A 27787-nucleotide genomic window follows, 5' to 3' on the forward strand; every position below is an offset into this window, starting at 1 on the left:
ATTACTACATGTACTAGCTGTCTGCTTTCTTCATTCATGCCCCATTAATACCCGTCACTACTTGGTATTACTCGGACGTGACTGCCTAATGGTTTGAAAGCCCTTTTTAAATCGTCGTCCCCTGATTTCCCAGTCCCCCACATTCTTCGGAACAATCACCAACCCCGATCAATTCAACCATAGGGTGTGTTTTGGCGGTCACTGTTTTGGCAGTCACTGTTTTTACAGTCACTGTTTCGGTCATGCATAAGCAAGTAATTAATGGCCTACTCAACACCGAAACAGTCATTGGACGAACGTGCCCAATATTTAATATTAACTTCTGTTGCTATGTTTGATCTAAGCTCCCATTGGTTGATCATAGGCCTTGTGCGCGCAGTTAAAAGTAAAATACGCCTACTCAGACTAGATATATTAAGAAGAACTTGACTTCAGTGTGGCAAGGTACAGTAATATCTGGGTGCCGTCGCTTTGCCGTTGGAGTGAGACTTACATTTATTTACCAACTCAAATTTAAGCAAACATGGCTACCGTATCGTTATTTCGTGCTGCAACGGCTGCACGATTTAGCAACACAGTGACAAGAACTCGCAGGTAAGTATTAGGTGTTGATCTCCTGTAAAGTGAGTGTGGTAACTGTTTTCTGCAAACGAGTAAAGTCGACTTCCGTCTGAGACCTAGCCTTGACTCAAGGCTATTGGCGTAGTGTGCCCCGGCCCGGCGCGGCACAATTCGGCAGTCTGCACGCTGTGCATACACGAATAATGTACACACACACATACAGTACATTGTATGTACAGTACATTGTACAGCGAGAACAGTATAGCGAAGTCGTGAGTACGATCGTGTCTTTCAACTTTCAACCTCGCACACGTGGCTAAGTTAATAGAAATACTCATGTACCGTATGTGTACCATACAGATGGTAATGTGTATGTACAGTAGGTATGTGTGTGTACATACGCTGTACACGTATTATATGCACTGTGTTATGTATGGGGGGTGCGCCGGCGGTACTGGGATTTTGCAGGTCGCGCCTGGCTGTAGCGCCTTGATCAAGGCTATCTGAGACCTCTAAGTTTCATATCCCCGCGCGCCCGCAACATCATCCTCGCCCCGCCCTGCAGTACACACTTTACATCAGCACATGTATAGAGAGGCCATTATTTGGCTTATTATTTCATTGGATGGACAGAACATGGCTGTGTGCCTTGATTAAGCTTCACTTGGTAAAATGAAGGAAGCCGTGGTCATGGCCATACAGCAATCTTATTCACTTCATCTCATTATTTGCTTTAAATGCAAACATAATAGTTTTTCCTAGTCTACGTCAGGCCATTAAAAATGTCCTGACGTAGACAAGGCTAGGCCATACGGGCACTGTCCAGCGCACTCACACACCTGACTTTACAATGATCAGTGCTGACCTTGTCTTGATGACTGACCTTTGTAATTCAAATTTTCACAGGTTTGTTATTTTATGCGTATGTTGAGATACACCAAGTGAGAACACTGGTCTTTGACAAATACCAATAGTGTCCATTGTCTTTAATGACCTGATAGGGTGCCGTTTATGTTCACAACTTGATCTAAGAAGGTCCTTACTATACTCTTCGTTCACTCCAAGCGAGGTAAGTATACAAAATGAAGAATCATGCCACCTCACTGCGTTGTGTCTTTCGAAAGATTTATCATAATTATAATGTTTTCCTGTTCTCGTCTTTTGTTAATGTTCGAAGTTTGTTCAGTGTGACAGTCACGCAGCCGAGCCGGCAGAGCAGAGAGTTCCACCCTGTGTCTTCCAACAAGGCCCTGCTTAAATGTAAGAATCGTAAACGCTCTCATGGCACAAAACTTCTCTCAAATTTGGGTTCAAGTTTTGAATTGTTAACAATTTCTTGTTCTGTCGGGTGTACACTGTACATTGATTAACAACCCCCTGTTTTGCCACATTTAACGCCACACCCTTGTCGTTCTTGTGCCTTTTGGAATTAAAGGATTGAAAATAACTCTCTGTGCATGCATAATATTTCGTGTCGGCTTTATTCTGCCTTTTTTTTGCACCAACGAAATGTATGAAAAGTCAAAAGACTTAAACTGTCAACACATTATTTTCGTTTATGTGTTTTTAAGTCTTTTCTTTTTTAAGTATAATTTCAACACATTTGTTAAATCAACAAAGTTTTGTCAGCACGTGTATCTCATTCTTTAGTTTTATATTTACTGAATATTGTACTCTCGCATATTTGAATATTTTCAGAATTTTGTTCACACGCTCTTATCTTTCTTACGTGTAGGGCAAACTGATCTACAAACTTCCAACTTGAAGGCGCCAGTGTTTTCCCGCCCTTTTAGCACAGAAGCTCAGATTGAAGACGAGGATAACGTCTACTATGAAGGGTTGGTCAGACGTATTCGTAGCGGGGATATGCAGATGATTGACGTTCGTGATCTATCGGAGCTTGAAGAGTTTGGGACCATCATACCAAATGTCTGTCATATTCCAGGTGATTGTACAACCCCTTTCACACGAGAGCCATTTTAGCAAGGGTCACTTGCTAACAAGGTTGTAGGCTACAGTCGTAATTTATCTGACATAATATACATTTGCCTTATTCAAGTTTTGTCATAACAATTATTGCAGTAAATTTACCATCGGCAAAAAGTTACTTTAGATGTACGCCATAACTATTTCAAGTATATGTTGCCATTGACATTTGTCACTGATATTGGTTTATTGATTGTATCTGATATTGGTTTGTTGATTGTATCTGATATTGGTTTATTGATTGTATCTGATGACACTCTTTATGATTTTCTTTGACCAGCAAGTCTTTCACCGTAGTAGGCCACAGTCAATTGGCTTCTGTTCAAAGTCTTGATTTAATTATTTATTAAACGTATTTTGAAAACAAAGAGAAGAATGTCAGAGAGAGACAGAAGTTTTGATGTTTCCCTTCGTTTTTTTGTGCCCACATTCAAGAATGACAGAGAGCAACGGTATGTTTTCTGATTTGAATAAACGTATCATTTCAGTCTCAAATAATTCCAATGAATTAAATTAAATATTTTTTCACTTGTTGCTTTTTTACAGTACTGCAGGTGGAGGCAGCGCTGAAACTGTCTGATGAGGACTTCAAGGCCAAATATGGGCATCCTAAACCTAAAAAGACGGATGAAAACATCGTCTTTTCGTGTAAGAAAGGCATCCGGAGCCTGACAGCACGGAATACCGCCAGGGACATGGGATTCAAAAAGTAAGTAAAATATCATTTTTGTTTCGTGAATTTTTACCGCCTTCAAAAATTCATTATACCTGCTCAACGATCTCGCGAACTACTCATCAATGAAAACACTGCGTCGAAAATAATGTCTTAGACAGTCAGATCACACAGAACGAAACGTCGAGCAGTACAAACCGGCTCTTCTCAGAGCCACCACTACTCACAACAGAGATTTCTTACTTGGTGTCACCACAAAACCTCATCTGACCATTTCATGCTTTGAAGATACGAAAAGAAAAACAGTGTACAGTGTATTTTACATCATGACTGTTTTTTTGTTTCTTTCATTATAAACTAAATCAATTGATTCTTTTCACAACTCCATGTTTTTTTGTTTCAGAGCGAGACACTATCCTGGTGCGTGGATGGAATGGGCCAGAATGAACAACCTGCCATCCCCTAAAGAGTAGAGGACTTTGGAAAGATTCCGGGAGAACAAACTATTCTTGGTTACTGAAATTTTAATCCAGAATTTACCTGCTCAAACTGAAAGTTTATAATCAGGTTTTTCATGGAACTTTAATCGGTTTTAAAGCGGTTGTGTCGAGGGTTATAGCATTGGTTGTGGGTTAAACAAAAATTATTATTCTTTTCCTTGTTTTCTTTCTGCTGATTACAGTTTCGCTATTACAGAGGTGTTTTTTAAAAGTAAAGCAGTTAGCTAAGCACAGGTTATCGAGTTAAGGTTACCGACCAGCCAAACTATCTTATTGACCCATTTCACCTGACGACATCATCAGACAAATCTTGAATGCGCCATACTGGTGGGCAATTTCACTGTGCGTTTTTATATTACTCTATGCATTGAGTATGATGCGCATTAGGCGACACGTAAACCTAATTTGCCCACCAACATAGACCTTATCGCAAATACCAATGCGCAAGCGCAGACTGTTGAATGAGGTGCTTTGTGGGATAGATATGAATCAAATTTTGCTACCAGCTAGACCACAATGCATCTAATTCCAAGCTTTACACGCGCGCCCCAGTATTTGCGAAAAGGTCTATGGGAAACGTGGCGTCAGTCGCCGCGTGTGACGTGACCCATGACACGCGTGCAAAGGGTCAATAGGCTAGTCATGGAAATTCATATGTTAAATGTTTGATGTATTATGTCTTTGATTCATTTGTTTATAACTGTTAATCGGAATGGTTTCCAATCGTCGTTTTATCATAAGCCAATTGTTAACAACAAGTTTTCTTCTCATCAGCTCCAAGAGCTAATTCTGATGAAGCGTTGGGTCTTTGTTCGAATTCAACGTTGTGGTCATTTAATGTTTTCAAAAGCTGACGAGTCATTGAAAATGTGTGGAAAATAACATAACAAGTCTCTACTTCACATTTTCTGTAGGTCTAGACTTGTGTTTTGTTCCGCTTTGTGATTTCAAACTACAAGTATACAGTCTGTAACATCCTGCATGAATAAGTAGAGCATGTACGTCGATTTTACAATAAGTAATCGCGTTATCTGACTGGTTTGATTACGGCTTTTTGAAATAAACACACCTGGTCTTCATAAAAACGCCATTTTGCTCGCCATTGATTGTCAGTAATAACTTTGTCAAGGTGTAACCAGACAATTGTTGCCGTTAATGTTTCAATCTGGCACACTGCCATGAATAACATTATTTTTCATGGAACGACGTTGAATGATTAGGCAACCCCTGTACAAATAACACTGACTTGGGGCCTCTCCACATCAATGCCGATCTACCCGCCATTATGTCATGTGCGGGTACAGCAATTGTCACCCTTGAACCTTTTCAGAATCCTTTCTCTAATGGTAAGACCTATAGTCGCAGCAGCAGACAAACGAGAGTCTATATAAACCCTTGCTTGAGTTAGGACCCACCACCAATCTCGACACGCTGATACGAATTGTAAACAGTATACACACACCGGTTGTGATTTCTATAGGTAGGTTTTCGGCATAGGTCGTTCCATTTTGTTTTGTTTTAGCCTTGCACTGCTTTTTTAATAGTGTGTGCAATTCGCTGTTAACACGTCGCCATTAATCATTATTTGTTGTGTGCAGTGAAACGTTTAACGATGCAAGTGTGTGCAATTCGCTGTTGACGTCGCCATTTTAGTCATTATGTTTATGTGTGCAGTGAAACGTTTAACGATGCAACACACATATGAATAAAAATTTGCTGAGAAATAATATGACTATCGTTACGTATTGTGTTTGTGAGCAATATGCACGGCAAGTTTTTGTAGTTGGTAGGAGGGGTTTGAATCCCTGAAGTTCACTTGTGTCGTTGACCAAGACACACTGTTGCCTTTTGACCTTAAACCTACCCAGTGTAGCCTTTTGTCAATGCCTTCGTGACGTGGGCAGCTTCGTAGAGCCGCGATCCAAAGCGACTGAGGGAAGAGGAGACCACGCACGCAGTGGCGAAGCCATGCGGACTCGCGCGCGTGGTCTCCCGTTCCAGTCGCTCCGCTGCTTACGAACTGTCCAAGTAACGAAAACCTTGTCAGAAGGCTAAATCCGGGGATGAGAAACACAAGACTTTTATTTGAATCCAGACTTTTCAAGTCGGCCTGGTGGCCATTGTTTTTCCTTGTTAAAGAAATCCTGCTTTTTGTGATCCACTCCAGTGCTTATGAGACTGTTCCCAAAAGATGTTTTTGTCAGCCATACCACCCCTGTTTCATGTCTTATGGACATTGTCGAGTAAACATATCCTTAGGGAACGGTGTTAAAATGACCCAACTCGCACTACCACCCATGACCACGCCCTGCGGGGACACACAAAAAGGCCCCAATATCCCCCACCGCACTAGACTTGATTCAAGTCTTAGATCGCGGTTATTCCTCTGCATCCCAGCCACGAATAGGATATACAAGAGGGCGCTGTTTGTAGCGGCTATAATCAGGACGAATAAAAGCCACGATCAGAGACTTGGAACCAAGTCTACCACCGCCCCTTTCACCCCTCACACGAGACCCAAGATCCACTCAGGGAAAGCAGCCATGCAGCAATATTTGTGTGCATGAGTTTCGAAAGCATGACAGCTTTACAAATTAATTGGAGTGGACTGTGGACTTTACAGTGGGCCGATAAGTTGTTATCTAAAAACTAAATACTTTGTTCTTTTTCTTATGTAATTATTGTACACCAACTGTTTCACACACAATAATCTCGAGAAATTACGGTAAGTCAATGGTTTAGTCACCGGCTTTCAAGCCGATCGTTTGCACGAATTTGTTCTTTTTTCTTCGATCCTCGTGGTAATATCGACACTGTTGGCACTCTTACTAAAAAATAAATATCTTGCAGATTGAAACCGACAGGGATGCGTTTTGGCGGCTGTAGCCAATAATTGTTTCTGTCACTGGCCAGTGATCATCCAATATATAATAATAGCCAATTCAACGGAAATAGTTATTGGTTACGACTGCCAAAACGAACCCCAGAATAATCTTCACCCACAGTAGTTTGAGTTGATGGAGAAAGGAGATAAGATGGAGTCCCCGTTACTTGAAGACGAGCAGAATGTTTACTACGATGGGCTAGTCAAACGAATACAGAGCGGTGATTTGCAGCTCATTGAAGTCCGGAACGCTCCGGAGTTAGCTCAGACAGGAACAATCATCGAGAATATCTGTCATGTTCCAGGTACGTCTATTTAATTTGTCCTGATTTACCAAACCACTTCATACCACCATGCATTTTAAACCAAAGTCTATTAACTAGCCTTTCGGGGTTTTTTTCTCCTCAATTATTTAGTTCCCGAATTAGAAGAGGCACTCCAGCTTTCAGACGAAGCCTTTCTTGCCAAATATGGGCATCCGAAACCCCAAAAGACACAAGATAATGTGGTGTTCACCTGTAGGATTGGCAACCGGAGTTTGAAGGCGCTAAATATAGCGAAGGCATTAGGTTACACAAAGTAAGTTTTGAAATTGATAGATAAAGAACAAATTAATCGTCCTATTATACATTATTAAAAATGCTTAGGGCTGAAGAAAAATAAATCGCCATAGGGCCTAGATAAAACAAGGCCTCCATTGCCTAGGTTTGGGCCTTGGTGTCCTTTACCATAGCCTTCAAGATTATCCAATGGAAGTTGGCCTTGCAAAATGAAAACGGCCTTTCCCTCCAACCAAATGGAATTCCATGCCTGAAACAAGATCAAAGTTCTAGTTGCCAATCGAATTAGGGAAACGGGCACATCTTAAAAACTTATCCAGTTGTACTACTCTTCGGTAAAGCATGTGGGCCTACTTTTTGTGTGATGACGTCAGGTCATTAACTTGGGTTGATATGGTTTGTTTCCTGTGAGTTTCTGATGGTTTTTAAAACGTTTGTTCCTTGTTCTTCTTTAACTTCTTCTTCATTCTTTTCTCAGAGCAAGACATTACCCCGGTGGCTGGACTGAATGGATACAGAAGAATCCAAGAAGCAGCAGTAGTAACTAGTCGACCATCGAGTATCTTAAAGATTTCGGGAAGTTCATTCCCTTAGCAGCCATTTTGAAAATTTTCAATTGAAAACTTTTAAAGAGAGATTTTGGCTCATTTTCTTGGCTGATTTTACCATGAATTTGCGCCTTAAATATTTGAGATTTATTGATTGATTATGAGGTGAAAATCCTCTCTGTGTCTCCATTTTTTTACTGAGCCTCGTTTGGGGCCTCTTGTCTGTATTAAAGTGTACGTAAAATAATTCAAAGTGGCTTCATCTGAACGCCAGTGTTGAAGAAGTGTCTTGTCAACGAAAGTGACGAGTGCACTCTAGCTATAATTATTTGTTCTTACCACTAGGTGGCGCCGTTCGGGTATTCGTTCAGTTTGTTTGGTGTTGAAAATTAACGATAACGATTTTCTAGCTACTTTTTTTGTGTATTTAAAAAATAATAATACTCAGCCTGTCAGGTTGCTAAAAATTTTAAAATGCATATGGTTGGAAAGATGTTTTAAAGGTAGAATATAATGATCCACACAAGTTTGCCTCGAAATTGCGTGGTTTTCCTTTTACTCTGCGAACTAACACGGTCGGCCATTTATGGGAGTCAAATCAAATTAATAGCCGATCGTGTTAGTCGACGAGGTAAAAGGAAAACGGTGCAATTGCGAGGCATGTTTGTGTGGATCATTGTATTCTACTTTTACAACATCTTTCTACCCATTTATGCATTCTATAAAAAACGGTCACAGAACGCTTTTCAAAGACCAACTCGACCGATCCAAGGCAACGTGTTCATTTAAAGTCGCCCAGCCTCTTGTAAACCAATAAAGTTATTACTTACTATTCGGACAACTAAACTTCAGATTTCTTTTCAATTGTTGGCAGGTCAGTCGTTTGCCATTTCGGCGAATTACCTCCAAAAGCATTAGCGAACCTTTTTCCCCAAAACCGTTACTGCCAGTTTTATGAAGCATCCCTCCACTTATCAAGCCAAGTGACAAACAAGCTATAAAGCGGAACCTCAAAAGGTAACGGTGCTAACATTGACTCCAACAAGATTTTAAGGGTAGCCATTATGTTTCCAGTTTGGCGCACGGGTTATGGTCTATTTTGGTGTAGTGCACACTGACATAATAATTAAATTTGTATCCGAAACTGAAGGGAGAACTAAAATTAATAAACATGGGTTCAAACCCGAATTATTTCAAATCTACCTGGTCAAAGTTTCCTTTCTGGTTTTTTCCTTTCTGGTTTATTACTTGATATTTAACATATAATTAGGCCTATATAACCCGCAAGACTGAGCCTGATATTAATTAGAGTTAAATATTTTATGTTTTCGATATGGCCCTACTTTGTTCATCTCCCATGAACAAGCTATATAACTCCGGCCGATGGTTGCGAGGGAGCGCGCATGGACTCTACCTCCAGAATGGGACGAGAAGTGTGGCGCCAGGAGACACTTCGACCCCCTTCACACTAACTTATAATGCCTGTTTTACCATAAGACAAAAGAACCATTCAAACTACCGTAAAAAAAAACAATGTTCTGAAGAAAAAAATATATGCTCCCTGGGTACCCATAACCACTCTTAACCGCTTACCCACCACGCCACATCGCATGCACCTATCCCAGGAGATGACTTTTTTTTTTTTAGAAAGGGAACAGCGCCACCAGCCGATCATAACTTCTGGAGCATGTCTGGACCACGCCTCTATAGATCGTATTTGGGTGTTGATTTTTTGTATTCGACTCTCGCTGAGAACGCATTTTGAAGGAAGTCACCAGCGGTTGTGTGCCAGACTATTTTCTCACATGATGTGTAAGCACGTATTGCTAGTAAAATAAAATTGTAAAAGCCCAGTGTTTTGAGAGGAAATATTATTTTTAAGTTAGCTGGAATATTTTAAAACTTAATTATACTTATAGTATGTATTATATTAATGTATTGGTGCAAATTTTGATTTGAATTAATAATTTTGTAACAATTTATATATTTTTAGGGTAAAGCAATTCACTTTGAGGGCCGGATAGATTAGCCCATGACGTATTTTTATGTCACGGAAAGTACGGTGCATACCCGACGGTAGTTTTCTTGTTTATCAGTCATTTCCAGCTGATTTTTCCATCATTTTTACAGAGAAGAAAACTACAACGGAGACAACAAAGAGGAAGGTAAATATACTAAGATGTTTCGATAATAATATGTCATAAAAGGGTACAGTTTGGGATATGAAGGCAGTTAAACTTAACGAGGTGTAATTTTGCAAGAAATCGTCTGAATTTGATAACGTTAGTTAGAGACTTCAATTCAATCAAGTTTTATTGATGGCTGCTACGCATCCGTCACAATTTTTTCATGGCACTTGTCATAGTCAGTCATGTCCTACCTCTCTTTTCATAGTGAAGAACTTCCACGCATTTTGTTGTAGGCTTCGAAAGTATTTGTCTATTTGATTTGGATGTTTATTGTTGTTTTTGAACGTCTCAAAAATACAATTGAAAATTATCATTTATTTTACTTTATTTATTTCTACCTCCATGATTTAGTTCATGACTTCTTCAGTCAGGAGTCACCATGTCAAAACTTAGCTCCATCTTTTGTGCTAACTGAACCCCCTCCACTTCTTACAAACATACTTAGTTATATCAGAATGTGTGATGATTTCAGAATCAAATAGAAACTTACAGATTTTTTTGGCAAACATTTCCCCCAGTTGTTGCTTACAAATTGTCTATTCTATGACGTAGAGTGCATTATTGCAAAAAAAAAATAATTGTGCCAGCTCGAATCTCCTGGCTGACAATCACTCGAGTAGACATAAATGTCGACGCCATTTACATGTATGTCTACTGATGTGCATGATCATTACCTGTGCTGTTGCAACACCCTCAACCCTGTTTGTAATTGGAAATAAAGTGATTTGTTTGGAATTGAATTGAAAAGTTTTGTCTTTTTTGAGTCCACGATCCTCCTTGCCGCTGATTGTTCGTGTTTCACGACGGTGGGGCTGTAAGTGAGGAACACCTCTTTGACTAAAAAAGAATACTAACCAGTCAGCAAAATCATTCAGTTTGCCATTGCTCTAGACTTTTCATTCACTTGTTCTATTTTTTTTATTATTAAATTTTAGATTTATGGAATTTTACTATACTGTGCCCACAGTCATCGGCTGATTCATCTTGTGCTTCTGTTTATGCAGATTGTACAAAGTTTTATGATAGGTAGTTGCCTTGGCACCTTCAAAAGTTTCCAATGGAAGTGTCCTTTGCAAAATGAAAATGGCCTTGCCCTCTCAGTCTCATACTAATAGATGGAATTCCAGGCCTGTCACATACAATTTAGCCCTTTAATTTTCACAGGTTTGGTATTTCATGGTTGATCTTGAATCCTGATACTCTAATGCACAAATCGCCTCAGATGTGGCTGTTCCTGGCTGTTGACGTGCAGTCCCACATGCATCGCTAAATTTTGCACTTTTCTAGCATGATCTTAAAGGCAGTGGACACTATTGGTGATTACTCAAAATATTTATTAGCATAAAACCTTTCTTGGTGACGAGTAATGAGGAGAGGTTGATGGTATAAAAAATTGTGAGAAACGGCTCCATCTGAAGTGCCATAGTTTTTGAGAAAGAAGTAGTTTTCCATGAATTTGATTTCGAGACCTCAGATTTAGAACTTGAGGTCTCGAAATCAACCATCTTAACACACACAACTTCGTGTGACAAGAGTGTTTTCTTCTTTCATTATTATCTCGCAACTTTGATGACCGATTGAGCTCAAATTTTCACAGGTTAGTTATTTTATGCATATGTTGAGATACACCAACTGTGAAGGCTAGTCCTTGACAATTACCAATAGTGTCCACTGCCTTTAAACGCTGGTACAAGGAACATTTGTCTGCGAATATATTATTGTAATGTCAGCTCTAACCATCCTGTACAATACCTTTAATTAAGTAAAGCTGTTTCGAAAAGAAGAAAGAAAAAAAAATTGTTGAAGAATTTGACAAGTGAAAACAATTGTTTCTGTTTGACTACAGACCGTACTGACATGACCTAAAGCATACTACGTCCACCATTAACAGTCTGACCACTGCCTCATCCTTCGTCTTCACCACGGCTTAGTTAACCTCTGACCCCCTTGGCATCATGACAGTAGGGATGAGAGGGAGTCCCACGGGGGGTGGGGACTCCGGGTCAGAGGGTAACCCAGCTACAGACACGAACCCCCAGCAACAGACCCAGCCACAGACCCCGGGACCGTCTCAGCCTATTACACCGTCGAGTCCACAACAACCACCAACTCAGGTTCGTATATTTCTTATTTTCTATCTCTATTTTATTCATTCTCCTATGACTAGGGTCGAATTTTATAAAACCTGTAAGCACAAAAAATGCTTAGCGCAGGAAAATCTTGCTCAACAGAAATTGGTTATCCCTGTAAAATTCTAAGCAGTATTTTCTATGAAATTGGTACAGATTGTTGTTAAAATTTATAAGCTACTTGTACATGTGTTGCATTAACTGCATCTGACTTGGTTCAAATTTCATGGCTCTGCTTACCATAAAATTAAGCGCTTATAACTCATAGAATCACAGGCTTTAAAGGGAACCCATAAGCGCATAATTTTAGTCAAGGCAATCAATTGCAATCAATGCTAGTATGGTGATGTTTTTCTACTGTAAGTTAAAACCTAAGTTTGTAGGCTAATTTATTCCAAAAGCATTTGAGAGAATTCTAGTCGAGAGGTTAAAGTCATGTATTGAGGCCATACATTATTCGATCGATCATATCCCTCGAGTTCATGTAGCAGATGTCCATTACTTTACCACAGGGAGGAAGTGGAGACAGCGATGTGGAAGTGGATTTAGAAGAGCCAGAATTCCCTCTGGAGGAATTGAATAGGTTGGATGATATGATCAACAAGCCTCGGTGGGTCGTGCCTGTGTTACCCAAGGGAGAGCTGGAGGTGCTACTGGAGTCATCTATAAACCTCTGCAAGAAAGGTAAGTTGTCATCAAACCTAGTTAGATGTGTATATTTACAATCAAACCTAGTTAGATGTGTATATTTACACAATGTCTTGTGGATTCATTGTTACTTTAAAAAAAAAAAAAAGTTGATTTCATTTATTGCCTTGAATCGTCTCTTCTTGCTCCATCGCTTTTGTAAGACTTCCTCTCAGTGTCCCAATGAGAGTATCTTTCTTTTCTCTCGTTGAATCTGTCCCATTCTCGGCGCTTGTCCCTCTGCTGTCTCCGTATGGCAAATAAAAAACATGTTTTAGCGTCCTGCCTTTTTTTAAAGTAAAATAAATATAAAATAATTTTTATTTAATTTTTTTTATCAGGGATCGTTAAAAGTTGAAGTAATATATATATATATATATATATATATTTAATAAAAAAGCAGGCGCCTCTAAAAAGGAAGCGGGCGGGAAGGTTAATTAAACTTGATAACAGCTGTGGTCTTGATAAAATGGCGGTATATAAAACATTTTTGTACGTATGTATTTATGTATGTATAACTTTGTTTTGCCCTTTATGTGGCAGGACCCTGGCTGGAAATGAGTTTGTTAAATCGATCTAATAAAAAATGAGAACACATGTATTTGTGTCAGGAGGGTTTTTATTTTAGGTGGTAAAATTTTTTGATGTTTTAGTATTGTATTTTTGATTGACAAATTATAAGACAGCTTAGTGGTGATTTACTAAATCACCCAAGTTTCAAAGGAAGTTGTTTGGCATTTTCTGATAATGTGAACTCAATTCATGTACCTCCTCAGTTTGGGAATCTGAATAAGATACAATTTATGTGTGAGACCTAAGTGTGATGATGAGGTACAATTCATGTATCTCAGCTTGGGGATGATATAGACATATCCAAGTTGCTGTAAGATAATAGTGTTTTATTTTTTTCTCTCGGGCAGGAGCTGATGTACGCAGTGAGGCATGCCAGCGATTCTTCAGGGATGGCCTGACGACATCCTTCACAAAAATTCTGACAGATGAAGCTGTCAGCGGTTGGAAGTTTGAGATCCATGTGAGTTTGCTTTGAGATCCTATTTTCCAATTTTTTGACTTGGTGGGTATCACCCAAATTGGTTTTGTTACCAGTGTCTCTCATTGCAGCTCCCTATTTTGATGTTTCTACCGTTGTTTTTTTACAGCGATGTATTATGAAGAACACAGAACGTCTGATCGAGCTATGTCTAGCCAAACTGGATCAAGACTGGTTTCCTCTGCTGGATCTTCTAGCTATGGCTCTTAACCCACTCTGCAAGTAAGTCTAAAAAATCACCCTTTTTTAAAAACCATTCCTAAGTTTTGGGAAATAAAGTCTGAGACATGGAAAGTTGCTTTTGTTTATGCTTGATTGAAGTTAAGATTTGCTATTTGATGAAGTAACTTATGGTTTATTTCAGATTTCATGTTTACAATGGCACACGCCAGTCAGAAACCGTCCCACAAGGTTCACAGGTAGGCTTGTTTGTTTGTTTGATAGGTTATTTTTGTTTGTATGGTTGTTGTCAAGGGAACTTGGCAAACTCCCACAAGGGGCTATAAACGCCAAGCTGGCAATGGCCAATCTTTCTCATACAACCAGTGGTTTATGTTATTATTAACTGTACTGCCATCGTTTTTTGCTCTTCTTTCAAATAATAGACCAAAGCGAGACTGAAAGGTCAAAATAATCTGGTCCCTTTTTGGTATGATGTCAATCAGGACCCATTATTGTAACTGAAGTCAGGGGACATGTCAAAGATGATGGCAATGACAATGGTCCATGTGGACTACATATGAGCCAAGAAAGACAATTTTGAATCATTCATCAAAAAGGTACTAAAGAACATAATTTACCCAGCAAGTACACACACACAATGTGTTATCAAAACTAAGTTATACATTGCTTACCATGCAATGCCTCAGATCCCATGTACAGTGACCATGGTTTACTACCTTATTGTTCTAATATTATTTATTGTTTACATTCTTGTTTACAGATGAACAGCAATGAATTGTTTGCCAGACCTCCGGATTTAAGAACCCCCAAAGTAAGTAAATATGAATTTGATGTTGGTTAAATTGAGGAATGTTAAAACGTTCTTCTGTATAGGTGTGTTGTTGGGACAGAGTTTTAAATGAAATTGCTGACATTTCTTCTCTTTTTCTAGGGCTGGTTAGTGGATCTTGTCAACAAGTTTGGTTCTCTGGGAGGATTTGATATTCTTATGAAGAGATTCTTGAATGAAACCCAGCCGTTAAATGTACCTATCATACATGCATTACTAAGGTGAGTCTGTGTATCTGAATAGGATCTAAAACTGAATTTATAGTTGTTCAGACTTTTGGCTGAATTCAGACATTTTATGTTGACCTGGTGAAGAAAATCAGACAAAATTTTGTACCATAAATAAAGAAATCCTGCTCATTGGTCTACTTCTCTAGTGCTTTAGATACTGTTTCCAAAAGCTCCTTGAAATCTATAACCCCAGGGGTTACCAAACAGTAGGAAATGCATCATTTCAACATACCTTTTGAATCTATATCCAAGTTTCACACTTTTTCATTAGTAATGACTCTCACCCCTAATAGTTGACCAAGCATCAAAATGGTATATCGCACCTTTTTTGTTTAGAGAAGATAAAGAAGTCATTTCAAATTTAGATGTTGGAGGAAAACTTAATAAGGGAAAACCCATGCAGTTGGGTAGGGATTGGAAAACCAATACCATAAATACAATGCAAGGTCCTGGTCTGGGACGAGGTGAAAGGCAAGGGCAGAAACCACTGAGCCAACGTGAATGTTCCTATCGTACATGCACTAGTATGGGCTCCTTGTACCAGTGTCGCACCCACACTCGTCTTGATGCCAGGTTTTCTCAATTTAATGTGCCACAATTTCCCTGTAAGAGGTTTCACCCATGACCAGCTCTTACAGGATGAATTATAGCGTATGGGGAAAATTACAACAAATCAAAACAGAAGAAAAATTAACAAATGGGAAGTTTTAATAATAGTTTAAACTTGATTTCTTTTTCTGTCTGTCTCTTAGGCCATGGGGACAGTGCTATGAGCTACTGACTTCACATATAATCCTAAGCCATTTCATGCCAGTCATGGTAAGTACAAAGATTTCACTTAGCTCTTAATTTACGACTGTCAGAAATAAGTGGATACGGGTATACACACCCTATATACACCAGCCCATTATCATAAGATGTGGGTTTTATATCTTTCTGTTTACTTTGACAGGATCGTATTGTTAGTTATTTGGACAATCTAACAGACGAAGAATTGAAGAAGGAATCCAAGAACGAGGCAAAGAACGACGCTCTCACCTCAATCATCAAGGTAAGTCATTACTGCTAAGATTCTTGCAGATGTACCTTTGACCTTTTGGTTGATGTCACATTGAACAATGAAATTTCCATGTAGTTGGACAGTAGCACCAGCGTAAATTCATCCAATGAAATCATTGATTTGTGAGGTCAAAGCCTGTGATTAGACTTGATGGATAAAGACAGGAGATCAAGGTAATGCCTCTAGCCACTAGGCTAGCTCGGTTGTCTAGTGGTAGACATCTGCTCTAGCAATGCAAAGTTCATGGGTTCGAATCCAACACAAGTGATTTGCCTGTGGATTTTGTTCACAACTCTGGAAAGTACTGAGTAAACGGCGCTTAAAAACAAATTTAAAACATATTTTTTGCCCAAAGTTAGATTGTTGGGATTAAATCCATCATTTGTAAACCAATAACTTGATCCTCTCCTTAATCCCTTATTTCACAGTCTCTGAAGAACCTGGTATCCAGGATTACGAACCAAGAGGATAAGATCAAGAATCTGGAGATGTTTCGTCTCAAGATGATTCTCAGGTAAGAAGAGATTAATCCTACACCTTGACAAGGGTTTCCCGTAACTTTTTTGTCCACTCAGCCGCAGGGTTAGTCAACCAAAATTTTGGGTGGCCCGCAAGTGTGTTCCCTAGCCTGCATGTTTTAATGCACACAATTTTCAAAGCGTAAAAAAATAGAGTTCGCAGAATATATTTTTTGGACGATCTTATCCCTTTATTTCTGCCCTTAGTACTTTGTTTATCAACAATATTTTTCATGGATTTGTGATTTGAGGATCGGTTTCATAGTTCCTTTTTCTGAGAGTCCTTGATTCACAACCAGAGTAGATGGAATGAAAAGAAAGTGTTGGCAGTGCTGATCACAGTTCTTCCACTTAATGCATTATCTCCAGTGATTGTGCATCAGACTTTAACTGGGCCCAATGTCATGACTCTGCTCACCGCCAAAATCTGCTCTTACGATCACCATTCTCCACTGTGTAAGCAAAGAGTGCTTAGTAATGTGGTGTACCCATGCACACAACCAAAAAATATCCTGCTAACCAGCGAAATACGCTTGATATAACCAGAGCCCCTGCTTTTGTACGGGCTTTCGGTAAGCAGATCCATCTAATTGGAACCTCGTACCACGCTACATCTTCAATTGTATGCAGTCTCATCTTAACTGTCTGTACATTTTGCCAATGTCTTGTAGACTTCTTCAGATATCTTCATTTAACGGCAAGATGAACGCGTTGAATGAGGTGAACAAGGTGATAGCCAGCGTGTCGTATTACACTCATAAACACAGTGGTATGGAGGAGGAAGAATGGCTGACTGCGGAGAGAATGGCTGTAAGTTTCCTCTCATCCCTCCATTTACAACAAGTCTTTGAAACATTTGGGTGAAATAAAGTAACATAGGGGTGGTCATGTTGGTGTAGTGGTATCTTTCCTCTCACCTTCCACCTCTAGGACTCCGGTTCAACTCACGCTTTGGGCACCATGTGGATCGGGTTTCAGTCCCTACCGGACTGCGAGGGTTTTAGCTGGAATAATTCTCGGGGGGTTTTCCTCCCACATCTAAAACTGAAACTTCCTTCCTTGTCTTGTCTCCATGGGGTTCTTGGCTTGTACTGTGATTCATTTCCCTTTTCTGAGAGTCCTTGGCTTCACAACTAGAATTGATAATTGAAATAAAATAAATTAACTGTATAAACCAATTTTAAAAGCTTCCAAATCTAGATTTACAATTTTTAAAAGAAAATTGATGTAAAATTTTGGTTTTACAAGTCAGTTTCTTGTTAGGATGATTAGATTACAGCCGTGTTGTACTGAATCAGATTTTTTTAAAGTAAGACACGACCTTTTAAGACACGACCTTTTAAGACATGACCTTTTAGGACATGACCTTTGAAAACATGATCTTGTGAGATGTACTAATGTGACTTTCTTTGTGACTTGCAGGAATGGATTCAGGAGAACCAAGTGCTTTCTATTGTGTTGAGGGACAGTCTTCATCAACCTCAGGTAAGATCACTTCCTGTCATGTCAAAAGTTAAAAGTTATGTGTTCTGTATTTGGTTGCATCAAAGTTGCCTGTGAAAGTTGCCTCGCGTGACAAGGCCCTTAAAAAAACTTTTTTGATAAAAGTTTGATTATATCTAACGTAAATTTCTTTCTGGATCTTTAGTATGTTGAGAAGTTGGAGAAGATCTTGAGGTTTGTGATCAAAGAGAAAGCTCTGACAATGGAGGACTTGGATAACATATGGGCAGCTCAGGTAAGATGTAGATCACATCTCAGATATGCTTAATTCTAGCTGCTTCTTTTATTGTTGTTGTCAAAAACATAGATTGAGGATTGAGGTATACTGTTTACGACCAGTTTTCTACTAGGTTTTCAAAGCAGGTTTGCTTAGTAGCATCTCTGTGGTTGTGACTCAACATTCATATATTCGGACTTTGATTGAACAACAATAATCTTGGCTTGTAGCAGTAAAATCTGTCATTTCATTCCTTCAGCCATGTAAGCTCCAAACTCAAGTCCGGTGCTTTAAACCCCCCGACACATCACAGATTGTATAAATGGCCCAGCGATAAACATTGGTTATATGGATTTGCAGTACCATATCCTACAAAGTCAGACAATTTCCTGATTATGATTTTGCAAAATTTGAGACCTTAAATTCATTTTAATCCTTAAGTTGATTATTACTTTGTTTGCATTCCTAGGTTGGGAAACACGAAGCCATCGTCAAGAATGTACATGATCTTCTTGCCAAGCTAGCCTGGGATTTCTCTCCTGAGCAGTTGGACCATTTGTTTGACTGCTTCCAGGTAAGTTCTCAAGCTATATCGCATCCCAAAGCTCTACGTTAAGTTCTATCTTGAAAGAAAGAATGGTCCCAGGATGAAGTGAAAATTAAGTCTGTTTGGGAAAATCAGAAAAAAGGATGCAACTTTAAAAGGGTATTGAGGCTGGGCACGATCATCAGATGTTTTTTTGCTGCTTGCCGTTATTACGTTTGAGACAAGACAAGATACCATGAACCTCATCTTCATCGTAGCATCCTCCTGAAGATGATCAGAGCAAACTGATCGAAATGTTGAGTTGTCAACCACCAGTTCTTTCCGAACCAACACTAAAAGAGGTTTAAACATTGTGTTACCGCAAACCTCACATTTTTATACTTCCACTATGCAAAGTTTCAAATTTTGATTTTCCTTACAATCTTCTTCCAGGAGAGCTGGTCATCCGCCTCCACCAAGCAACGAGAGAAACTTTTAGAATTAATCCGTCGACTAGCCGAGGATGACAAAGATGGAGTGATGGCACATAAAGTACTTGGTTTACTGTGGGCCTTAGCTCATCAGCAGGATGTACCAACGGATATTATGGATCAAGCTCTCCATGCTCATACCAAGATTCTGGATTATAGCTGCTCACAGGTAATCGTTAAGGCCGTCAGAGTGGGGATAAACAAATAAGTCTCATAGAATTTATTCTGAGATACTGTTGATTAAGTAAGAAATGAAGGCGTTTTAGTTTTGAGTGATTATTTTCTATTTTGATGTCATGCTGAGAAATGTGGCTGATGAAAATCAGGAGGAAAATGTTCCTCTAACACACAATTTTTATTTTGATATGCGAAATAAAAACAAATATATAAATGAATCCCTGTTCAGAATCAAATTAGCTTTGAGTGATTGCGTATTGAAAACTAAAGGATTGGGCAGAAACTGTGACATACATTTTTATGAGTTGTTAACCACCTGTTCTTTTCAGAACAAACTCTACTTTAAGTGATTCACACATGAAGTATTTGCAAGCCTCACCTAATTATAATCCCACCATGCAAAGTTTCAAACTCTACATATGAGGTTTTAGTTAACCTTATTATAATCACACAAGTTTGACTTTGGAATTGAGCGCCTGAACCATTTTCCTGATCTGTTTTTGTTTTTTCCAAGCAGGACCGAGATGCCCAGAAGATTCGTTGGATTGATCAATTCGTTGAGGAACTACGGAAGGACAAGTGGGTTATACCAGCGCTGAAACAAATCAAAGAGATTTGCTGCTTGTTTGGAGAGGTAAGAAGTCTTCAGATATCTATCGGGAAATATCTTAAAGAGGATTTCATCCTTATAAGTTGTAATCAACGTTGGTTTTCCTGTCTAGGATGGTGGCCTTTTTTAAAGGACAGTATCTGTGTACGGCACAGGGGAAGAGTCCTATATAGGGCTAGTATCCTGTTGTACATTTACATTGGCTCACCCAGATCTTTGAATGTTCACATTTTTTTACAAGCTTCTGTGTAAAAGGCAGAGTCTCCTGAATTATTCCACTCAGGCCTGGTGGTTTGTCCGTGTAAGGACAAGGCCATTTCTGCTTAACAGAGGGCATTTCTCCCCCTTTCAAGTTGCCTCCTTTATTTCCAAGTTATAAGGCCAGGGGGCCTAATTTCATAGAGTTGCTTAAGCAGGAAGAGTAGCTGAGCACAACAAAATTATGATGACCAGAAGAAGTTTACCATCTAAATTACCATATTATCAAATGTACTGTAGACACCTCTAGGACTAATAATTAGAACCTGTATGGACACTCCTTTCCACATTGTTTAAATCTATTATCCTTTTAATCGTGCAGCGCACTAGTCAGCTGAACCAGGTAGGTGGTCAAAAAATAATTTTCCCAGTTTTCAGATTTTTTGAGATGGTTGAGAGATTTTGTACGATTTTCTCTAACTGTAGTTGTGCTCATATTTGGAAAGAAACATTTTCAATATTGTAATGAATTCACCAAAATAGTTTTTGGTACTGTTTTTATGTTGGTTTCAATTTTCTTGAATGATTTTATTATCCGGCATGGGTTTGAGACGTGATTTTCTTGTTAGAGATAGTTCAAATTTTTATTGAGGATGAAAAGTTTTACTAACTGGTTTCATTTTTTGGGGGATGGTACTTTTGACTTGTACATCTCATTGTATGGTGGTTGTTTTATTCAAGTTGGTATTTCAAATTGATATTTTGGAAGTTTTGTGATGTTTTTGAGTTCACAAAGTTACCTGTTTTTTTTTTTTTTCCAAGTCTTAGAAGCTTTTTGACAATCTTTTAATGCTTTGTGTAGGTTGGAGTGTTAAAACCTTTCAATTTTAATGTAACAAACTTACCTTAATCATGTTCCAGGTTTGCTTTTATTTCTTGTTTTTGGATAGTTTTTAATAGGGTTGGAGTTTTGTTTTTTTGGAATGTGAAATGCATCCATTTGACTCTGTAGCACATTGAATGAAACAATAGTTAACCAAGTTGTGTTGAATAGCTTTTTAGAAATTTGCCGTTAGTTGCAATGGTAGTTGTTTTTTAATCTTGTGGACTTTCTACAGGAATCTTAAAGCTCATACATTGGTGTAGGATGTGGCAAGTTATTTTTGATGGTGACACATTTTGACATTAGAACTCATTATTGCATATACTTTCATGCTTTTTTGCAATAAGTTTATCATAATATTATCGAGTCATGGAGAAGAACTGAAAATTGGCCCCAGAACAAAGATATTATAACTCTAGATCATGTGGTAGAGCACCGGCCTGTTAATCCAGATGTCACTGGTTCAAACCCTGCTCTTGTCAATTTTCCTTTGTTTAACCAAAAATTTGAACTTTATAAAAGATTTGTGATCCTTTCATCTTTTGTCAATCTAAGGGATACCTATAAGTTATACCAAGCATCTTTGTTTAATAACATTGTTTTAATTGTTTTCTTGCAACTTGTTACTTCCAGGCACCCCAGAACTACACCCACGCCCAGCGCTGTCCTCATGTTCAATATCGTCATGACGTCATCAACATGCTACAGCAGAAACACTCCCTCGTCACCTTAGTAGCTGAGAACTTATCCAGTTATATGAACCATGCCAGGCAGATCGCTAAAGGTAAAATAATAATAAAGGATGAGAGACTGTGCTTGGTAGTGCACCTATTTTAATGGGAGTGACACCCCCCTGAATCCACCACTGATAGAAGTCATTTATTTATTGTTATTTTCCAATGTTTTTTTCCCGATTGTTTACTTTACGTACGGTGTGTTTGTTCTGCCTTCAGAAAACCCAGAGGTTGACCCCCATGATGTATCAACAGACAGCCGATACAGCCACGTTCAACAAGTGCAAGAGAGACTTAATTATCTGAGGTAGGCAGGGCATGGCATTTCATCTTTGAGAGGGCAAGGCCATTTTCATTTTGCAAAACACACTTCCATTGGAAAATCTTAAAGTCTATTCCAAAACTTTTGATGGGGGCACTAAGGTCATGACAGCATACATGCTTAAGCACAACAAATTAACATGCGTTTAACAATGTTTGCTAACTTGAAAAGGGTTACTAGCTTAAGTATCATATTACCTGCATTGTTTGTGACTGGTTCCCTGCTTAGGTTTGCTTACATTTTAAAGCAAAATTTTCTGCTTTAAGAAATTTTATTTTTTAATAAATATCGCTCCTTGAAATTAACAGATGTAGGGTGTCCCTCCCTAAGAGAAATTGAACGTCTCAAGGTTGACGAGGTAATTTTTGAGTATTTTCTTTTACAGGTTCCTTCTGAAAGATGGTCAGCTGTGGCTATGTGCCCCTCAGGCTAAACAGATCTGGAACTGCTTAGCTGAAAACTCTGTCTACGTCAGTGATAGGGAAGCGTGTTTCAAATGGTTCTCGAATGTAAGCTTTCTTCGCAAATGTTTTTTTTTTTTTTTTTTTTTATTTTAGTACCTTAAACATAGATATTGCTTATAAACCCTTCAAAATCCACACTGCCACTTTTTCATTATTTTGACTTGTAAAATCTTATTAAATTAGCCTTTTTACTTTACTTCTAATTTTTATTGTAGTTGATGGGTGAGGAGCCTGACCTGGACCCTGAGATCAACAAAGATTTCTTTGAGAATAACATCCTTCAACTGGAGCCTTCTCTACTAACAGAAAATGGCATAATGTAAGAAACCTCATTTGTTAACAAAATAAAATATATAAGCCTTTTTGAGGTATGGCAGACATTATTTGAGTGCACTGTTTGGTTTGGGTGTATACAGACAAATTTACCCAAACCTTGTAGTGTTGTAGCGTTGTGTCCGCCATATCTCAAAAAAAAGGCTTGTTTCGCTCATGAAACTTAACTTTGGTTCAAGTGTTTGATAAAAATGATGGTAACCCTTGACCCTTGTGTCGTGTTTGCAGGTGTTTTGATCGTTTCTTCAAAGCGGTGAATTCCAAGGAGGGTAAACTGGTTCCTAAGAGACGTAACTACCTGATGGACGACCTAGAGCTGATTGGTCAAGACTACCTTTGGAGAGTCGTCCTCTGTGCATCTGATGAGATCGCTAATAGAGCCATTGATTTGTTGAAGGAGATCAACACTAATCTAGGACCAAGGTTACAAGGTGCTCAGGTACGTCATGTTACCCGCTGACTCTTAGTTTTTATTTCAGCAATTTAATAGGGAGACCACTAATGTAAGGCTAGATAGCTCAGTAGGTAGAGCACCGGCACAATAATCTGGAGATCATTGGTTCAAATCCCGTTCTATTCAATTTTTCTTTGTTCAAACCCGATTTAATAGATCAATCAATCAATCAAAAAGAAACTTATAAAGCGCAAAAATTTACAGTTTGCTCCAAGGCGCTGATGTCAAAGTTACATCCGGATAAAGAATTCTCTTGGGTTTTCCTCCCACATCTTAAAATTAATCTTCCTTCATTGTCTTCTTTCCAATGGGTTCTTGGCCAGCAACAATTAAGTTCCCTTTTTTGGGAGTCCTTGCTTCACAACCAGAATAAATAAACAAAATGAAAATTAAATAATTAACTTTGTAATCTACCCCCCAGGTTGACATCCATGAGGATTTCATCCAGTCCTGTATGGATCGTCTGAAAGCGATGTATGATACTCTCCGTATCCTTCAAGAAGATAAAGATGGAAACGATAAGGTGCAGCAGGAGGCGGTGAGGATGACTCGAGTCTTGACGGTACTCAGAGAGTACATCAGTGAATATGATTCAGAGTATACTGAGGAGAGAACTATTCTGCCAATGGCCAGGTAAGAGAAATTATTTTTTTATACGATCTTCCCGTCAGTGTGGAGCTTAAAGGCAGGATAAACTTTTGGTAATTATCAAAGACCAGTATTCTCACTTGGTGTATCCCAACACAAGTATACAATAACAAATCTGTGAAAATTTGGGCAAAATTGGTCATCAAAGTTGCAAGATTCACTATGGTGTGTTTTTAGGTCTCGTGTGCTTAGTTAGATGTACACCATCTTTACATGTATTTTTAACTCAGAAAATGGTAGACCATCAGCAGATAAAAGCTGCGATCTATGTCCTCGCAAGCAGTTGATAGGTCATATCTTGAGGTGTTTGCGGCTGCTGTCATTATGACACTCCGTATCATCTCAAAGAAGTTGACTCTTAGCTGAATGATCTTATCTCTTTAAGACACTATTTCACTTTGATTGTTTTATTTCTTGACAGAGCTCATAGAGGCAAACATGTGACGCTACTTGTGCGATTCCCAAACCAAGGACGTCAGGGTGACGATATTGATATATGGTCCCATACCAATGAATCTTTAGCATCAGTAAGGAGGCAGATACTGCTCAGGTAACTAATCACTTTCTTTCATTTCAAAGTCTCATTTATTTGGATACGTCAACAACAGAAACCAGGAATACTCTTAACGTGTCAAAGATGAGTCAGAGTTCGTCCCCGTTCATCTTCACCATCATCAGCTACCCGACACCTTTTGTCTTCTTCCGCTGCTCATTTCCAGCTTTCCCCTGGACCCCGCACCATGACACGCTTTGGTGATCGTGCTTTCTCAGTCATAGCTCCAACACTTTGGAACAAGCGTTCAACCCACATTTAAGCGCCACCTTCATTCAACACTTTTGATACTTTTAAAGGGTTTTATCAATCTGAATAGTCTGGTAATAGCGCTTAGAAACACACACATATACATTTTGTGATTATTATTTCTACTATTATTAGCCCTTGATTTATTTTATCTTGCAGAGTCAAGGCTAACACGACGACAACTCGAGTTGATCTTTATGTGAATGGTGAGCTCCTAGACCCAACGGAAGATCGAAGGCTAGTCGGAAAAATTCCTCTCAGAGACAAAACAGTAAGTTTATTCAGTTCTGGCAGCCAAGTTGTTTAAGTGTGTTGGTTCCAAACCTGGGCTCAGATTCATAGAGCTACAGAAGGGTTCTGCTAAGCAATAAATAGCAGGATAGCAATCACAGAAAATACTTGGTACAACTACTAAATGTTACTCTGCTTTTGTCATTGTTACACAGCTGATTACAGCCAAGCTATGCCCCGTGGGTACCAACATGCCTTCATCACCAGATAGCTCATCAGATTCCTCCACTGGTTCCCCGCATCATCCTTCTGAAGGACCCAATGTAGAAGCAGAGAAAAGTCTACCGGGAGTGGTAAGCCACCTCAAGAACATAAACTTCATTTTCATTTATTTATTCTGGTTGTGAAGCCAAGGACTCTCAGAAAGGTTTCTCACTGTACAAGTCAAGAACCCCACAGAGAGAAGATAAGGAAGGAAGTTTCAGTTTAAGATGTGGGAGAAAAACCTCAGAGAATTAATCCAGGGAAAACCCAGTTTCCGGGGTTGGATTTGTACATTTTGACAAAATGCTGGACAGTTTATGTGTGCAGAAATGTGATGCGTGTTATGTAAGAGGTTAATTAACTCTTCAATGATGAGGTCAAGGGAGGTCGCAATTTGTTGTGACCCTTGACGGAGTCTTGCTGAGAGAGATTTGCCAAAACACTTTGTGATTCAACATAATTCTAAAGTTTTGATTAATTCTTGTGATATTTCAGCTAATGTCAACCCAGCATAAGTACGCAGATTTCATCTTTCATCTTGCTGATATGGGATGTTCATTGGAGATCAATCCACTTAGAGACGGTGCAAGAGCTCTCCTCAAAATCATCCCATCTGGTAAATAATAATAATATCAAAATCATACATAGCGCACTATCTACCAACAAGGTCCTCATGTTTTCTTTAATCTTTATACATCAATTTAATTCATATTGATTGATTGAACATTGATCATGGTTGACTATTTATTGATTATTGAATATTGATTGTTTTATTTACAGATACAGCAACTGTGGATATGTTGAATGAAGTGTGTAAGCACAATTCAAAACTCGGTGAACAATCCTCATCTCCATCTTTAGAATCTCTGTTCTTTGGCTCCTCGCAATCACAAGTACTCTACCATCTAGAGGTAAGATTAATTCCCTGCACTATGTGTTGACAAGAACTATTCTTGATCCATTAAATTACTTTTTGAACCTTTAGAATTAGCTTTATTAACCACAAACCTATAAAGTGTCAATGGGGATTTTTCTTTTCAGAAAATAGATATAGCTGTTGCAAACTGCTTTCCTATCAAAGGGACCTGTGGTTTAAAAGCAAAATAAAGTTAGTCGCCTGACGTTTTGACTAAACAAAACTTCTTTTTTTTTATCAGGTGGTGTATTCCTTATTGATGCCTGCTCACATGCCACATGGAGAGTCTGCTTTTGAATTCCAGGTAAGAACATCAAGATTCAGTTTCTACTTAAGCAGGATATATTACTGAACTATATTTATCAAGAGAGACCAATCTTTCTAGTTATGAAAAGTGATTAATGCTTGTCTGCGATATTATAAATACCATGCTCTGTTTCATAATAAAAGATTACCCACGATTGCATTTGTACCACTATGATGATGGAACAAAGTGAGGACCATGCTTACATTAATCACAAATTGATATTTTGTAACTGGTTATACTTTCTTTGCAGTATAACTTCTTGAAGAGCGGTGGTGTTATGTGCGTCATGAGTATGCTCACTAAGAACAACTTCCTTCCCAACGCAGACACGGACACAAGAAGGTACTTATGATATTTCATTTAATTGTACTTGATAAATATATAGTATCTTGCCTGCCGGGTAAGGCCCTGGAAGAATTTTTGTCATTTAATTTATTCCGGTTGTGAAGGTAAGGACTGTCCGAAAAGCAAACTTAATCACTGTACTAGCCAAGAGCCCCATAGAGAGAAGACATGGAAGGAATGTTCAGTTTTAGATGTGAGAGAACTCTAGAGAATTGTTCCAGGGAAAGCCCACGCAGTCCCGAGGGACTGAACACCCAATCCATGTAGTGCCCCAGTGTGATTCGAACCTGGGTCCCAGACGTGGAAGATGAGGAAGACACCACTATATGCCAACCTGACAACCCTATACAAGTAGACATGGTTTATAAATTAATAAGTTTAAACAGAGAAAGAAACTGATGGATGTAAAAGACTTTCAAGTTCTTGTGGAAGAAAGTAACAATATTTTGTTGTCTTCTCCTCTCGTCAGACTGTCCCTCCAAGTTGTCTTGAAGATTGCTAAGCTGATGTTAACCACGGTGGGTTACGCTAAGATCGCCTTCGTTGCCGAGGCTTGTCAGCCAGACTCTGGATCCCAATCTCCACAGCTTCAGGTGTCTGCAAGCACTCACAACCAGGCAGTGGTGTTGCAGCATGCACTGCAGCATATACCTAATCCTAACGCTGAATGTGTGCTAAGGAACGTTGCTGTTAGGCTAGGAAGACATGCAGCTGAAGGGGTGAGTAAAAGGAACCAATATTTGTTTAACTGTCGGCTGGTGGTGAATCTTAAAC

The 27787-nt window shown here is 38.9% G+C and overlaps 3 protein-coding genes across 7 annotated transcripts in view; all 3 read left to right on the forward strand.

Moving 5' to 3' along the window:
* Nucleotides 1-406: 406 nt before the first annotated feature.
* LOC139944837 (thiosulfate sulfurtransferase/rhodanese-like domain-containing protein 3) lies at nt 407-5453 on the forward strand. Its single transcript, XM_071941958.1, has 5 exons — nt 407-594; nt 1739-1821; nt 2297-2506; nt 3094-3256; nt 3624-5453. Exons 1-5 carry the CDS (start codon nt 524-526, stop codon nt 3691-3693), a joined length of 597 nt encoding a protein of 198 aa, XP_071798059.1. The 5' UTR covers nt 407-523; the 3' UTR covers nt 3694-5453.
* LOC139944838 (rhodanese domain-containing protein CG4456-like) lies at nt 5061-8910 on the forward strand. 3 transcript variants are annotated; one of them, XM_071941959.1, is made up of 4 exons: nt 5061-5200; nt 6726-6909; nt 7021-7183; nt 7643-8910. In XM_071941959.1, the coding sequence occupies exons 2-4, from the start codon at nt 6738-6740 to the stop codon at nt 7710-7712; spliced, it is 405 nt and encodes a 134-aa protein (XP_071798060.1). In that variant the 5' UTR covers nt 5061-5200; nt 6726-6737; the 3' UTR covers nt 7713-8910. The 3 variants fall into 3 exon arrangements, with proteins under 3 accessions (XP_071798060.1, XP_071798062.1, XP_071798061.1); XM_071941961.1 differs by having other exon boundaries at nt 5072-5200; nt 6729-6909; XM_071941960.1 differs by lacking the exon at nt 5061-5200 and adding an exon at nt 6253-6445.
* An 817-nt stretch (nt 8911-9727) lies between these two features.
* Nucleotides 9728-27787, forward strand: part of LOC139945606 (ubiquitin carboxyl-terminal hydrolase 9X-like) — a 39019-nt gene continuing 20959 nt past the window's right edge. For 2 of the 3 annotated variants that reach the window (XM_071943016.1, XM_071943017.1), the window contains exons 1-32: nt 9728-9877; nt 11748-12015; nt 12543-12714; nt 13638-13750; nt 13878-13990; nt 14133-14187; nt 14712-14762; nt 14883-15001; nt 15763-15829; nt 15963-16061; nt 16499-16584; nt 17260-17398; nt 18011-18073; nt 18237-18326; nt 18778-18882; nt 19288-19494; nt 20020-20136; nt 20693-20713; nt 21827-21977; nt 22147-22234; nt 22635-22758; nt 22929-23032; nt 23275-23485; nt 23922-24133; nt 24570-24698; nt 25110-25221; nt 25397-25534; nt 25941-26061; nt 26226-26356; nt 26603-26665; nt 26919-27010; nt 27483-27732. In XM_071943016.1, the coding sequence (XP_071799117.1) occupies nt 11857-12015; nt 12543-12714; nt 13638-13750; nt 13878-13990; nt 14133-14187; nt 14712-14762; nt 14883-15001; nt 15763-15829; nt 15963-16061; nt 16499-16584; nt 17260-17398; nt 18011-18073; nt 18237-18326; nt 18778-18882; nt 19288-19494; nt 20020-20136; nt 20693-20713; nt 21827-21977; nt 22147-22234; nt 22635-22758; nt 22929-23032; nt 23275-23485; nt 23922-24133; nt 24570-24698; nt 25110-25221; nt 25397-25534; nt 25941-26061; nt 26226-26356; nt 26603-26665; nt 26919-27010; nt 27483-27732 (3702 nt within the window). In that variant the 5' untranslated portion in view covers nt 9728-9877; nt 11748-11856. The remainder of the gene's footprint in view (nt 9878-11747; nt 12016-12542; nt 12715-13637; nt 13751-13877; nt 13991-14132; nt 14188-14711; nt 14763-14882; nt 15002-15762; nt 15830-15962; nt 16062-16498; nt 16585-17259; nt 17399-18010; nt 18074-18236; nt 18327-18777; nt 18883-19287; nt 19495-20019; nt 20137-20692; nt 20714-21826; nt 21978-22146; nt 22235-22634; nt 22759-22928; nt 23033-23274; nt 23486-23921; nt 24134-24569; nt 24699-25109; nt 25222-25396; nt 25535-25940; nt 26062-26225; nt 26357-26602; nt 26666-26918; nt 27011-27482; nt 27733-27787) is intronic. The other variant, XM_071943018.1, reaches the window with a different exon arrangement.

This window comes from Asterias amurensis, chromosome 12 (genome assembly GCF_032118995.1).
Source record: "Asterias amurensis chromosome 12, ASM3211899v1".
In the NCBI taxonomy this organism is placed as follows: domain Eukaryota; kingdom Metazoa; phylum Echinodermata; class Asteroidea; order Forcipulatida; family Asteriidae; genus Asterias; species Asterias amurensis.